General features: G+C 44.2%; 1 protein-coding gene across 1 annotated transcript; it reads left to right on the top strand.

The window, feature by feature from the left end:
* Positions 1-13,055, top strand: wnt11 (wingless-type MMTV integration site family, member 11). Its single transcript, XM_080483753.1, has 6 exons — positions 1-249; positions 1,941-2,133; positions 3,989-4,233; positions 7,009-7,286; positions 7,388-7,680; positions 12,000-13,055. The coding sequence occupies exons 2-6, from the start codon at positions 2,051-2,053 to the stop codon at positions 12,172-12,174; spliced, it is 1,074 nt and encodes a 357-aa protein (XP_080339879.1). The 5' UTR covers positions 1-249; positions 1,941-2,050; the 3' UTR covers positions 12,175-13,055.
* The last annotated feature ends 744 nt before the right edge of the window (positions 13,056-13,799 follow it).

The raw sequence follows: 13,799 nt of genomic DNA on the forward strand, positions 1-13,799 counted from the left end.
ACTCACTCTCCTCCACTCTGTCACACACACTCTCACTCCCTCCCTCACACACACACACACACACTGACTCGCACCCGCACCATGAGTACCTGTCCGGAGCTATTCTTCCACCCCGTGCTGGATTTTACCAAGACGTCAGGCTGATCTGTCTCAAAGGATATTCCGACCTTTTTTCTTCTTCTGCTGCTGCTGCTGCTGCTGCTGCTGCTGGACTTGGCTCGCTGATCGGAGGAAGTTGAGCTCTGAAAGGTGAGGGAGTGCGGCTGGAGACAAGCGTCCCAGTGTGCGTAAAAGTTCGGGATTGTGCGAAGACCGGACGAGTAAGCTGCTTTGTTCGGAGGGTCTGCGCATGGAAAAGTGTGTGAGCTTGGCTATTGTGACTAAGACTAGTTTACAACAGATATCGAGGCTACTTTAGGAGGAAATAAAATAGCGAATAAGTCAGATTTTAAGTTTAATTTAAATATTGCAACTTAAGAAAATGCGTCCGGGCGCGCTTTCTTTTTCAAAATTGCGTTAAAAACTAAAGTGAACGGTTTGCAGAACTTTAACATTAATGACAGTATTGTCATTAAACACTTTACGGATAATCTGCAATTGGAGCGCGGAAACATGTTTAACAGTCCGCTTATCTCTGCTCGGTGTGTGTGTTTGTATTGTGTGTGTGTGTGTGTGTGTGTGTGTGTGTGTGTGTGTGTGTGTGTGTGTGTGTGTGTGTGTGTGTGTGTGTGTGTGTGTGTGTGTGTGTGTGTGTGTGTGTGTGTGTGTGGCTATTAGCCTTTATCTGCAAACAGGGGGGCTGCCATTAGGACCACTTTAGCCAAAAGTAAACGTTCGTGGTAAATCTGTTAAAGGCGCAGAAGCGGTGCCAAATCTGCGTAAAGTCCATAAAAGAGGCGACTCAGGAAGTTTCTGGTTTTTCATTGATAATAAACAATAGACTGATTGTGTTTATGGGGTTTTAGAGTGAATGTGATAAAATAGCTATAATCCACCAGGGGTTTTGTTCGGCTCGCTTAAAAAAAGTGATTTTCCAACCTCCGCTGCGGCGCACGGCGTCGTTTCAAACGGGCCGGTTATCAGCAGCTACCTGCGGCGTTAACGCTGCTTTAAGCCTTCAAAGAGGCTCCTTATCAGCTGTTATCAGATCGAAGTGCTCCCGATGCTGCTGCCCCTGTCCAAATCAGCCCTCTCCATCTGAGCCGCTGTCCGGCTGATGTGGGCCCATCCATCTGGGATTCTTGACATTTTTACGCAGAGGGGTCGCAGCTGGGTGACACCGAAACCGAATTAGCGGGACTAAAATATCCGTGCAAATACGGCCCGATCGCGTTTGATCGAGCGGAAACAGGCCCCCCTTGTCCCGTAGTTGAGACAAAGTTCACTGGATTGTGACCTAAATAAATCTGCTCATAAGGTGACATCAGACCTGGAGGCGTGTATGTCTGATCAACTGAATAAAATCACTTTAAGCTCATTAAACTATATTATACTGACTCTGAACCATGTCACCAGACTGAGAGTATTTCTTTGTGAAGAGAGTCTTTTGTCTTCAAGGTTTCACTACAGTCGCTTTTGTTTCTAGAAAGTTTGCTTGCCTGTATGAGGCTGAAGTGCTGGGTTAGGTTACTGTGAATTAACTTGTGTGTGTTTGAACCCTCCCAACTTTGTTCTTTTCTGTAAAGATTATTTCTCCAAAAGCTCACTTCTGTTTATACTTGTCATGTAAGACCTGTGAGATCATTACCGACTAAAAGTTAAAACTTTCTGTCTTTGTTTTGTGAAGTTTGTTTCTTTGAATGTCTGAATGTTGTGACGTTTCGGATTCGTACAAAAACGTTCCCATGCCTTTGTGAAAAGAGGTTCTAAATCAGAAAATGCTCTCGGTGGCCTACCTCGACGCTGCCCACTCACTCACATTATTCTCTGATTTATCGCAGGATTTAGAAACGGAGGCTGTGCCATGAGAGCTGACCTCTGAGTCGCGGTGGAGAAGCCCGGCGGCCCTCTTTTGTGTTTGTGTCCTGTTTGAGCTGTCCGCTGTCCAACCATGAGGAGCAGCTCTCATGCCCTGCCTCTCGGCGTGCTCACGGCTCTGCTGCTGTCCCAACTCTGCTCCGGCATCAAGTGGCTGTAAGTATCCTCCAGAAGTGTCACCGTCTCCTTTGCTTTGCTTTCAAATGGTGTCAAAACAGATGACTCAAAGATAGTCAATATAGTATTTTCGCCTTGTTTTAATAGAACCAGTGTCTGAATTGAGCCCCAAGTTTTCGTATGTTGATGGGGTGTATTGTGTTGATGCGACGCGTCTGCATCTGAAATGAGCTTGCAGCTGTAAACTGGAGTTTACTGCAACTCAATTCACAGCAGAAACGTACAACATTGTCTAAGATCCCGGAGTGAACCAAGCTCCTGTTGTGTAATGTAAAGAACAAGCGGAAAAATTAAATCGAAATTGTGACGGCGTCGCAGGCAGCGCCACTGATGTCACCGCTTTCTTTGTGTGTGTGTGTGTGTGTGTGTGTGTGTGTGTGTGTGTGTGTGTGTGTGTGTGTGTGTGTGTGTGTGTGTGTGTGTGTGTGTGTGTGTGTGTGTGTGTGTGTGACTTCCTTCACAATCAGCTGTATCTGAGTTTGGATTCATCTGCTTTAGAGCTGCAGCGTCAATTTATCGGTCAACATTTTCTCAGATAATCGATAAGTTTGGATGTTAAAGGAGAAGATTGGTGAAACTTTTCCACACAAACTTGAAATATCCTTTTTGTTTTTATGAAGTGAAACCAGAAATGTGGCTTTGAAAATTGGCAAAAAGATGCAAAATGAGATAAAACAAATTCTGAAAATAATCATTGATAAATATTCTGTTCAGTGAAGATTGATTAAGAAGTTGCAGCCGTGGCCTTGTCAGTATGAATCGCCACCTTTCTGCAGAAATACCTTCTTATCAGAGGAAGAGGTTGTAGTGGTCACAGTGGGAACACTGCAGCAGATGTGCCCATGAGAGCTGGGATGGCAAGTGCCAGAGCGGACTGGTCCCACAGCGGCGCAATGCAAAACAGATGCGACTGCAAACACCTGTGAGTGCCGGGTTACCAGCCAGAGCTGAGTCGCAGCTTATCATCGGGCACGGAGCCCCTCCACCCCCACCCCTACCCCCACCCCCCTGTCCTGCTAATGCAAACCAGGCCAAGGTGCAGGCGGCCCTGCCGGGTTCTCACGAACTCTCGGCAGAGAGCGAGACGCAGAAGGCGGAGATCAGTGCTAACCTGCTCCGTCTGTGGTTTCTCTATTAAGTTAATCCCCAATAAGTAAAATAGTTTAAATGAAATGTGCGCTCCCTTTAATTGTCTGTAAACAGATGATTCATGTCGAGCCGGGCCACGGAGGCCAACGCTTCCTGTGGTGGAAAATTCAAAAAAGCGGAGGATCCTCGCCATTTTTCATCCCGGGGATGTGGATGGATTTGAATTTAGTGGAGCTTTCGGATTTTTTGGCAAATCGTCTGGCCTCCTCTGTGATTTTACAAAAGAAAATGACTTGTGCCAAGAATGTGTCATTTGTATTTTATGAATCTGCAGCTGACTTTCCTTTGGGATTTTCACTGTGATAAGATGATTCTTTGCCAAAATATTTCCCTGCCTGAAGCATTATCTGTTTCTTTTTTTTTCTACTCTGTGTAAAAAGCCTTGAAATACATGTTCACAAGAATGGCTCACACCCATCGTCAAATCAAACTCACTGCATGACTTATCATCTTGTAAATGTGATAAATTTGCAAGACATAAAATGTAAAACACATGATGAAGCAATCAGAGCTTTTAGCTGCATTATTGTTGGGTAGCTTGACCTTAAACTCAGCTGATACAGCACGCCGTTAATCCCACATCTTGCCCTGTCTTTCTGTCAAAGTGTCTTTAGGCAAGACTCGAAGCCAAGTCGCTCCCATTCACCTGGAGAATCAAGCTCTTTGTCTTCTCCTCCTCCCGCAGAGCACTATCACACACTCCTGCCTCTATATACGTCAACCAGACCCAGCACTGTAAGATGCTTCCCGGCATGGTGTCCTCCCAAGCCCAGCTGTGCCGCAGCAACCTGGAGCTCATGCAAACCATCATCCAGGCCGCCCGGGAGGTCAAGAAGACGTGTCAGAAGACATTCGGTGACATGCGCTGGAACTGCTCGTCCATCGAAATCCCCCTCGACGCCACCAAGTATCGGCCAGACCTCGACCGAGGTACGAACGGGCAAATGGGATTGACCGTGCAGATGCAGTGAATTCCACAAAATGTTGAATGCTTGCACATTTTATTGTCTCTGGTCATGTTTGATATTCTCTCTCTCTCTCTCTCTCTCTCTCTCTCAAAAGAAACTCATTCAGAACAAGAAATTTCAAAATCAAGCTAACTGAAACAAGTAGAGAGCACTGCAGTTTTTCTGGGGACAATAGTTCCCAACCTGGAGTCCAGAATCCCCTTGAAGGGCTGCCAGCATTTCCAAAAGTGGCCCGAAGCTTTGCATGTTCTGAATGTCAAAATCAAATTAGCAAATTTCGAAGAAAACCGTGAAAAGACTCTTTCTAGAATCTAAAGCAGACGAAGCTTTGTGCTGTTGTGTGATATGAGAGTCAGTGGCTTCACTGTAATGTTTTGATAAATCAGAGATGGGAGAGGGGCACCTCGCGGAGGCATCTAGAGGAAAAAAAAGTTTGAAAACCAATCTTCTGGTAACCATCCCCTGTATGTTTTTGTTCTTTTCCACTTGATTATGAGTCAGAAGGATGCAAGCTCATAATTCCGATGGTTTGTCGGAAAACGGTGGTGCAGGAAAGTCCAGTAGAAACCCACAAACACAACAGCCCCTCTGGACATGCACAGTATTCTGCAAAATCTCAAGAAATCCACTTTCTATGTCAAAGAATACAAGTGTTGGTATGCGAGGGCCAGATTTGAGCTCTTAAGTCCAACATGGATACGCCTATCCTTCCTGCTCCTCAAACTTTGATCTTATAGATCAGTTCACGACACAGGTTGAAGGTCGAGGTTTCCTCCACATGTGAATGTAGATTTGGCAACAATGAGGTGCACACCTTGTTCCCAGCTTTCATCAATGCCAAAAAAGCAGAATCATGCCTTTTCAATGATACCTTCTGGTATTTTCAAAGAACATGTTGCCTCATTTCCACCATTTTAGTCTCTGCTAACTTGTTGCTTCATATTTTCCCAGGGACTGAAACTTATTTACGTCTCCCCTCCTTTTCACAACATATGCACAATGAATGTGATCCAATAATTGGTCTGTTTATGAAATATGCAGCTTTATTTCTCCACAGTGTGGCTGTTGCAGTCCCAGTAAGCTGCTTCTGTGGCAAAATAAGAGTTTCAATCAGCTGGGGAGGGTTGCAGGGTTGTGGAATGGGGTTGTTGGGATTGGGGGAGGTGGATTACGGCGGTATCCCTCTCAAAAAAAAAAGAACAGACATGGCTACCATTTACCAAATGAACAGTCTCACTGAACAGGAAATGGCTCATCTCTGTCCAGGGATGTCTTTGATCTAAGCAGCCCACGGTCATACATGAGTTCTTCTCTTACTTGCAATTGCTCCCCGGCCTTTAACATATGTGCTTTCCGTGTACACACATCACCCCCAATTACATCAGCGCTCAGTCTGCACGAGTGCCAACATTTGATAGATGCATTTTGTGTGCTTGGTTTGTTCTTTCATTGAAGCAGAAGCAAAAAACAGACTTGAAAATAGACGGACAGCCGAGGGGCTGATTATGGTAGAGAAATCATTTTGGATCTGTGAAGGTTTTGACTTCTTTTGTTCTTTTTTTTAATCTTCCTGAATCATTTTAGAGACCTCTTCACCCTGTCATTGGAATCCACTCTAACCAGCTGACCGGTTTGCCTCAGTGACAAAAAAGCAGTGGCCTGCTTAAAAATCCAACAAATTAGACGTACAAGACTTCTGCAGGATCTAGGACTTTGAATCTGAACAAGTCAAAGGAAAAAAACCAAAATATAAGTAGAGTTCAGTTGATTAATATTTTTCCTGATGAGACTCAGCTAAACCTTTATCTTAATAGCCCTGGTCCTGTTGCAGTTCAGCCAGACAGTCTAATAATGATCTGGTAGCATTCTACACTGATCAACGAGACCTCTTGAGGTGTGCTGTGCTGTTTGGCACCAAGATATTAGCAGTGGAACTTTGAACCCTTTAACATCATCTCAAAAGAAAAAATGTTTCTTAAACTTCAATTGAACCCCGACAAGTTAAACAAGACCCTGTCCTTGAAAGTGTAAATTTACGTGGACTTTTAAAACAGGCCAATACTTCAGGTTTTACTTCAGGTTTGGAACTGAATTCCTGAAAAAAGTGGTGACGAATTCATCAAACAAGCTCCCAAAACACAAAACTAGACTTGGAACTTCGGCCTGTTTAAAAATACCAGTGTTGATCAAAAAGCACAAGCGTTTTTAAAACACATCAAGACTCTTTTAAATAAACTCATATAAAAGCAAACAAATAAAAAAATCCATTAACCCAGACTGTTTGAAGTGCACAGGGTCTATTTAAAATCATCAGTTTTGGTTTTTGGTTGAACGGCATGTGAGAAGGTTAAATCCTCAAAGTTCTGAGGTGGGGCCTCGATAGGACAATGTATATAAATTTATGTTTCCCCTGTCATTGGTTTACTACTTTACATTCCTTAGACGACTTGTGATTAATACCGACCATGGCAGAATGGAAAATCACCACAAGAGCAGAGGAAATTATCTGATTTCCGAGATGTCGAGGCATCACAATTTTGTCCCTGTCAAATTTGCTCAGGTCTTAACCATTGACCATTTTTTTCTCTTTTTAACTCAATATAGTCACTTGCTTCCTAATATATCCCACCTAATAAAAGGAGGCACGATAAAAATAATGTGACAATGTTTTGACTGAACGATGTATGTTGTCTACGTAGAATATATAATCTGGTTTCTCCTCCTCTGTTTTAATCAGGAACAAGGGAGGCGGCTTTCGTCTACGCTCTGTCCGCGGCCACCATCAGCCACACCATAGCGCGGGCGTGCACCACCGGCGATTTGCGCCTCTGCTCGTGTGGGCCGATCCCTGCCGAGATCCCGGAGCCCGGCTACCGCTGGGGCGGCTGCGCTGACAACCTGCACTACGGTCTAATTATGGGCTCCAAGTTCAGCGATGCTCCCATGAAGATGAAGCGCTCGGGCTCCCACGCCAACAAACTGATGCACCTACACAACAGTGAAGTCGGGAGACAAGTAAGAAGTCTTGAAACATAATGAAAAAAATGAACGATCTCGTCTTGTTTTTACCAAACATTCGTCACAGCTGGTTCATCCACGCCTCTGGTGTCACGTAGGTATTAAGAGAGGCACTGGTGAAGAAGTGTAAATGCCACGGTGTGTCCGGATCCTGCTCCATCAGGACCTGCTGGAGGGGACTGCAAGACCTTAGAGAGATTGCCATGGACCTGAAGACCAAATATCTGTCTGCCACCAAAGTGGTCCACCGGCCCATGGGAACACGCAAGCAGCTGGTACCCAAAGACATAGACATCCGGCCGGTGAGGGAGAATGAGCTGGTCTACCTGCAGAGCTCCTCGGACTTCTGCTCCAAGAACGAGAAGCAGGGTTCTGTCGGCACTCAGGACAGGTAAGGCCTCCTCTTTATGACTGTTGCTGTGTGTGTGTGAGACATGGATGGTAGTAACTTGCTCAGAGCAGTGGTACATTTGTTAGCATGAGTCACGTGAATGCTGACAAAGAGGAAATGACCAATCCCAAATGTCCACTCATCCAGGATGTTGACTCAAGTGGAGTGTTGTCCTGCATGGTGGCCCGGTTTACTTTGCAGGGCTGGCTGATAACAAGCGCTGGCCTCGTCTGTGGCCATTTGTCTGTAGCCCCAGTGACTGGAGCTCTTACCCCGCTATCTGTAACTATAATAAATGCGATTATTCTTGGGACTGAGAGCTCTCGAGCTGATATTGATTTGAGAGAGACTCACAGACAGGAAATAGTAGATGGTCTCTAAAAGATAAAAGTCTATTTAGACCACTTGGCACAAGTGTTTTGGTTGACATGGTGCAGCTCTGCAGGAAATTAGCAGGTGGCAAGAAGCCAATTTGACTGAGATGTTCCTCAGCAGTATCAGAGAAATGAAATCTTGTTAGGTAATTAGATGTGGTAAGTTTTAAACGTATAAACCCTGCTACTATTACGCTCTGTACAATTTCAATATAGATTTCTAACAAGGCTGATGGAGAATGATTACATAGACAAGACTTCTCTGTCCATTTCATCAATGTCAAAGATAAAAAGAGATGAGGAATGAGATTTAACCAAATGGAAAAGGGTTGATAGTCAGACGTATCCATGGAGAAAAAGCTTCTATTGGGGGGACGAGTATTGACATGTCTGAAAAGGAACCAGAAATCCAACTGACTATATTTTTCAACATTCATGCTGAAAGTTATCGAAGATTAGGAACAGAAATAAGTTCTATACATGTTTTTAATACAGATGCTACTTTAAGACTTTAAATTCAATTTTGAAAAATTTTAGTTTTTTATAATATACTAGTATTTCTGTTGGTTTTTTTGGTATAAAACTACCAAGTCCAGGAGAATATGGACTGGGAGTCATGACACTCTGGAGTCAAACATTCTTGTTATTGTCCATCTTCTTGTGCATGTGCAGAGAAACTATTTACTACAGCTGTGGTGTGCAGCATTTCAGAGAAGTTGCTTTTTCACCCGTTTACACACACACAAAAAAAAAAGTCCATGTATTCAAAAAGTTGTGTTTACGTTGACTCTTAGCACCGTTGTCGTGTAAATGGACACAGAAAACGCAACGGAAATTTTGTGTTTTCACTTTAAAACGTTTTTTGACATTGCCGCAGTCCAGACAGTGGGGTGACTTTCGAACATTAAATCTCAAAGCAATTGAATCAGGTCAACTGGACTTGGTCATGTGTCTTGGAAGAAGTTTCGCCCTTTATCCAATTGGCTTCATCAGTTCATGCTTTTCCTTCGATTAGGCTGGCGGGTCTCATATCCCGCATGGATAAGGGACGTTACGTCATCCAAAACATATGAAGAAAGTCCAGTTGTCTGGGTTCCGTTGCTTTGAGACGCCTCATACAAATGAGATCATGCATAGACATACCAAACTCAGACAATATGACTGAAATCAAAACAAAGTAAAATTACAGAGGTTTTTGTTGACATTCTCCTGTAAATGGTCACATTTTGGATTTGCTGTTATTTTAAGGTTATGTATGCTAACCTTTTACCAGGTCGGCCCTATTGAGATCAAAGGTTGTATTATGTGGATTTAAAATGAGTTTGACAGCCCTTTTACAAACTCTCCAATAAAACAACTGTGAACTGTTAAACAGTGTAATTCTGAAACACAGTCTTTTGTTTTGTTTTTAATGGAAACAGCAATTGGCCAGCCTATTCAATGTAATTATACAGTCTGAGTAAAGAATGGTTGTATTTTTCCGCCTCTGTAGCTTATTAAATGTCGCCATATAAGGTACTTGTGTCACAGAGAAAGAAGTCAGGCTTAATATTGTTTGGAAGTGCATGTTATGAGTTGATCATTTTGACAACAGCAGCAGGTGTTAGCTTTGAAATCTCTTAATCTTGAATAACTTAAAGGGCATTACTCCACTGATCCCACGTTAGCTTGTTTAGCCAGACATGCCTCACCGTCCACGTGGTGTTCGGTGCTGCTGCGATCTGAAGCCGTGCCAGAATATAATCACACCGTGTGAGTAAGAGAGGATTAAAAAAAAAAAAAAAAGGCCTCTAAACACCACATGATGTTGTTTGTAATAAATTCCATACATCATAGGAAGGATCATGTGCCACTCAGACTTGTGCTAATCTACAGATAAGCAGAAGACGTGATTGGGGACACTCACCGGTGCCCCGGTGGGTAACTTTTCAGGGCCGATAACGCAGCAGCCACACAGTCTGCAACATTGGGGCTTCTGCCAAATCACGAGGCGCCCGCTCTGCTGTTGACCTGATATGAATGTGTGACGCCGATGTTTGTGTGCGAGCAATCGTGAGAGCACACTTGCATGGATACTGGCTGTTGTCATAGGAGTCTAGACTGATTGTATCCTAATGAGAATTGGTTCACTGGCATGCTGCAGTGAGGCTTACAACTGTTAGCATTAAAGTTTAATTATCAATAAAAACACGGGTGATTACTGTGTTTCTAGTAGGTTACCGTAAATACAGTCTGGCATCAACCAGAGTTGGCAACAATCTCCCAGATCAAGGATTTGTATACAACAGGAGTTGCCAACCTTTTTCTGAGGGACCCAAGTTGTTACCACCGTAAACTTCGACTCATAACACATTACAAAATCTAGTTTCTTTGTCCTATTCTCTAACGACGAGTTCAGTTTCTCTGAGGATAAGCTCTTTGGGTTTACACGCCACCTCGGGGTGTTTGGTGGACTGGAGCCGCTCCAGCTTGAACAGTTTCAAACTTTCATCCACCAGTTTTTCACCACAAGAGATGCATTTAGCTTTAATTTAATCCATTGCATCAATGAAGTCCTATCTAATGTAACTCTATTGATTCAGTCTTTTTTCCCTCTTATTTACAGGGTTTATATATATGAAATGCTGCTACTGGTCATGTGCACCACGGCCATATGAAATAGTTTGTCTGCACATGTGCGAATAGATGTTCAATAACAACATTTGCCTGAAGAGTGTCATAACTCCATGTTCTTCTGGGACTTGGTAGTTTTATAGTTGACAGTCACTCGCCATTAATGTAGAGTATTGTTCTCTGTGCATGATTCAGAGTTACAGTGTAGTGAGTGAAGCAGCTGATGGTGACAATAATTCAAACGGAGGACGGCTTTGACAGAAACGCCTAAAGTCTCGTCTTTTTTTAAGTGCTCATACTGTATCACTCGTGCCACCTCTGCTTGTTTCCTGGTGTCCATTCTGTGACCATCATTACTTATATTAGCGTTGACCCAGCTTCTGTTTCCATTGTCTGCTCTGACCTTTACGCCACACCTGAGAGCAGCTGTAGTGCTTCGTCATCATTCCTGGCTAACTGGAGAATCTGGGGCAGGGGGGGAGGGGGGGGGGGGATTTTAACTCCCCTAATGGATAAAGTGTGATCCCAGGATCCAAAGTGTGTCACTTCCTTGGAAAGAGCCAGTGAATTGGTCTTAAATTAATTTACGGGGCTTTCTCTGTAAAAAAATAACAAAAAAAACAAACCCTGCAGATGTGACCTGCAGAATGTGCTGAGCCGTCCTCCTGCTCCACTTGCAAGCTGAGGAGTGAAATAACGAGATCTCGCTCCTGACAAAACATAAGCGTGTGGGGGTTTCGCTCCATTCGCCAGCTCCCACCGATGTAATAAACCTGTCTCACATTCTCAATGACTCCTGTCGCTGCTCCGCCTTTTTCTCAATCACTTCAACTGCAGCCGTCGGCTCTGCGTCTCGCTCTCTTGCTCTCTCTCTCTTTCTCTCTCTCTCTCTCTGCTGGTCATTAACACTCTGCCATCATAAAACAAAGCAATTATGTGGCGAGGGCAGCTAAAGAGAGGGAGGGGAGGCCTGCGTATTCAGTGTGATTTATGGCGGGGCTATTCTCCGCTCATTCAGGCTGCTGCAATGAGAGGCTCCGCAGCGCAGAGACAAGCAAACAAAAAGAAAATGGAAGAGAAAAATGTTTGGGAGAAGGAGTGCACAAAAGGTTAGAGCACGCAGGTCGGTCAAAGCCCCCTTTTTAAAAGGCCATTGTGGACTCCTGACGGCCTGCGACACTGTGCAAAGTGTTTGAGAACGAAGCTGTAAATTTAACTGTCAGGGGAAGGGGAGCGAAGCGGAGATACGTTTGCTTTCATTGGGTTCTTTTTTAGGAAGACGTATCGGGATTAAACAAAAGTTTCCTCTGTTTTTTTTTGTTTTTTTTCCAGGCAGTGCAACAAGACCTCGCTGGGCAGCGACAGCTGCGACCTGATGTGCTGCGGCCGCGGCTACAACCCGTACACGGAGAAGCTGGTGGAGCGCTGCCACTGCAAGTACCACTGGTGCTGCTACGTCACCTGCAAGAAGTGCGAGCGGATCGTTGAGCGATACGTCTGCAAATGAGACCCCCCCCCCCCCCTCGCTCCACCATCGCCACCCGCCACCCCGCGCCTCCACCTTTAGCACCCAGCCACCCCAAGGCTCCACAGATTAACCAAAGCACTACAGAGGGCTTCCTTTCGTCTTAAGCTGTTAGCATGCATATCTCATCCAGAACTGGTCTATACTTGTGTCAGTATCATTTTTTGTATCACGGGCTTCTTTTTTTATTTTTTCCTCCCCGGACATGGAGAGTGTGGCGCCGCCGTTATTCCATGTGAAGACCGCCGTCCTCCTGGGTATTTTCTTGTTCTTGGTAATGATTATAATCCCCCCCCCCCCCCACAACAGGGATGAAAGTCTATCTTATTATATATCTAATGAAAAGAAATAATATTGGACCCTGTGCTGGAGGAGAGGGATTTTTCTTTCCTCCTGATGAGACAAAAACTTACGTTTGGCTTCATTCCACGGAAATCAAAGGGGTCTCATGGATCCACTTCTATTTTTGATCATTTTTGGTACTATTAAAATGTTTTTCCTCGTCAGCAAATGGACTGCAGTGGAAAGAGGAACACAAAGGGAAACTTCTAAGTGCTTTTCGATCACGGAACATGTTTTATTTGTTTTTTTTTGTGGTTGATTGGCTGGTTGGTTTTGGACTCTCAGATCGGGACGCGCCTGCAGCCCCTGTGGATGGAGAGAAGAGAGTTTTACAGACTTTTTGTGAAATGGTGCATTATCTCCTTCTTCAGTTCAAAAATATAGTCTATTTTTCAGAGCATATGAGCTGAACTCATGGATTTGTAAACCACTTCTGTGTGGATGTACATACTGTTATTTTGTATACTGAAATAAAGAAAGAAGTATTTATAAAATAATTAAACAATCCTTACCATCATCTTTAAGTGGTTGCTGCATGTTTTTCTGTTTTTGTAGTTTGAGGCCCCGTTTACACGACAACGTTTCCAAGTGAAGACACAAAACATTGCTTGCGTTTTTGGGTCCATTTACACGACAACCGAGTCACTGAAAATGCAACTTTTTTAAAATGACTCTCAAAGCGGAACTTTTCGAAAACACTCTTGATTCTGTTTCCGTGGAAACCGGGGGAAAACTGAAAATTTATGAAACGGGGCCTGAGATTTCAGCGAAACTCACTCCAAGTCTAAGAAGTAAAGTGCCAGTTAACCACAACGTATTGTGCACTGCGATTGTAAATCAGCTCAGTGCAGTAATGAGTTGCAGGGTTCAACCTGACAGCCTATTGGGACTCCCCCCCACCCCACCCTCTTTCTGAATTACCCCAACCCTGGGAAAAGTGTTTGTTTGGACATTCCACCTCCTCACAAAGGCCATTGCGGAGGGATTTTTGTCACTCATACCACGGCTTTAACACTCAAACAATCATCTGTCTGAGGCCCAGACCTTCATTGGGCAAACATCAGATTATAAAAAAAAAGAGTGGTGGGGGGCAAATCTAATTTATTTCCACCATGCAGATGGGCTGCTGGCCTAGTTGGAGAGGAACAGACTGAGCGCTGTGTACAGGCACGATGTTGCCCTCTGACCAGCCTTGTGTTGGCTGAAGTGGTTCCCATGATTCTCCACTGACAGTAATAGCTGTGGAAGATGTTGAGCCCACGCTG

This window comes from Lipophrys pholis (genome assembly GCF_963383615.2).
Source record: "Lipophrys pholis genome assembly, chromosome: 16".
Lineage (NCBI taxonomy): Eukaryota > Metazoa > Chordata > Actinopteri > Blenniiformes > Blenniidae > Lipophrys > Lipophrys pholis.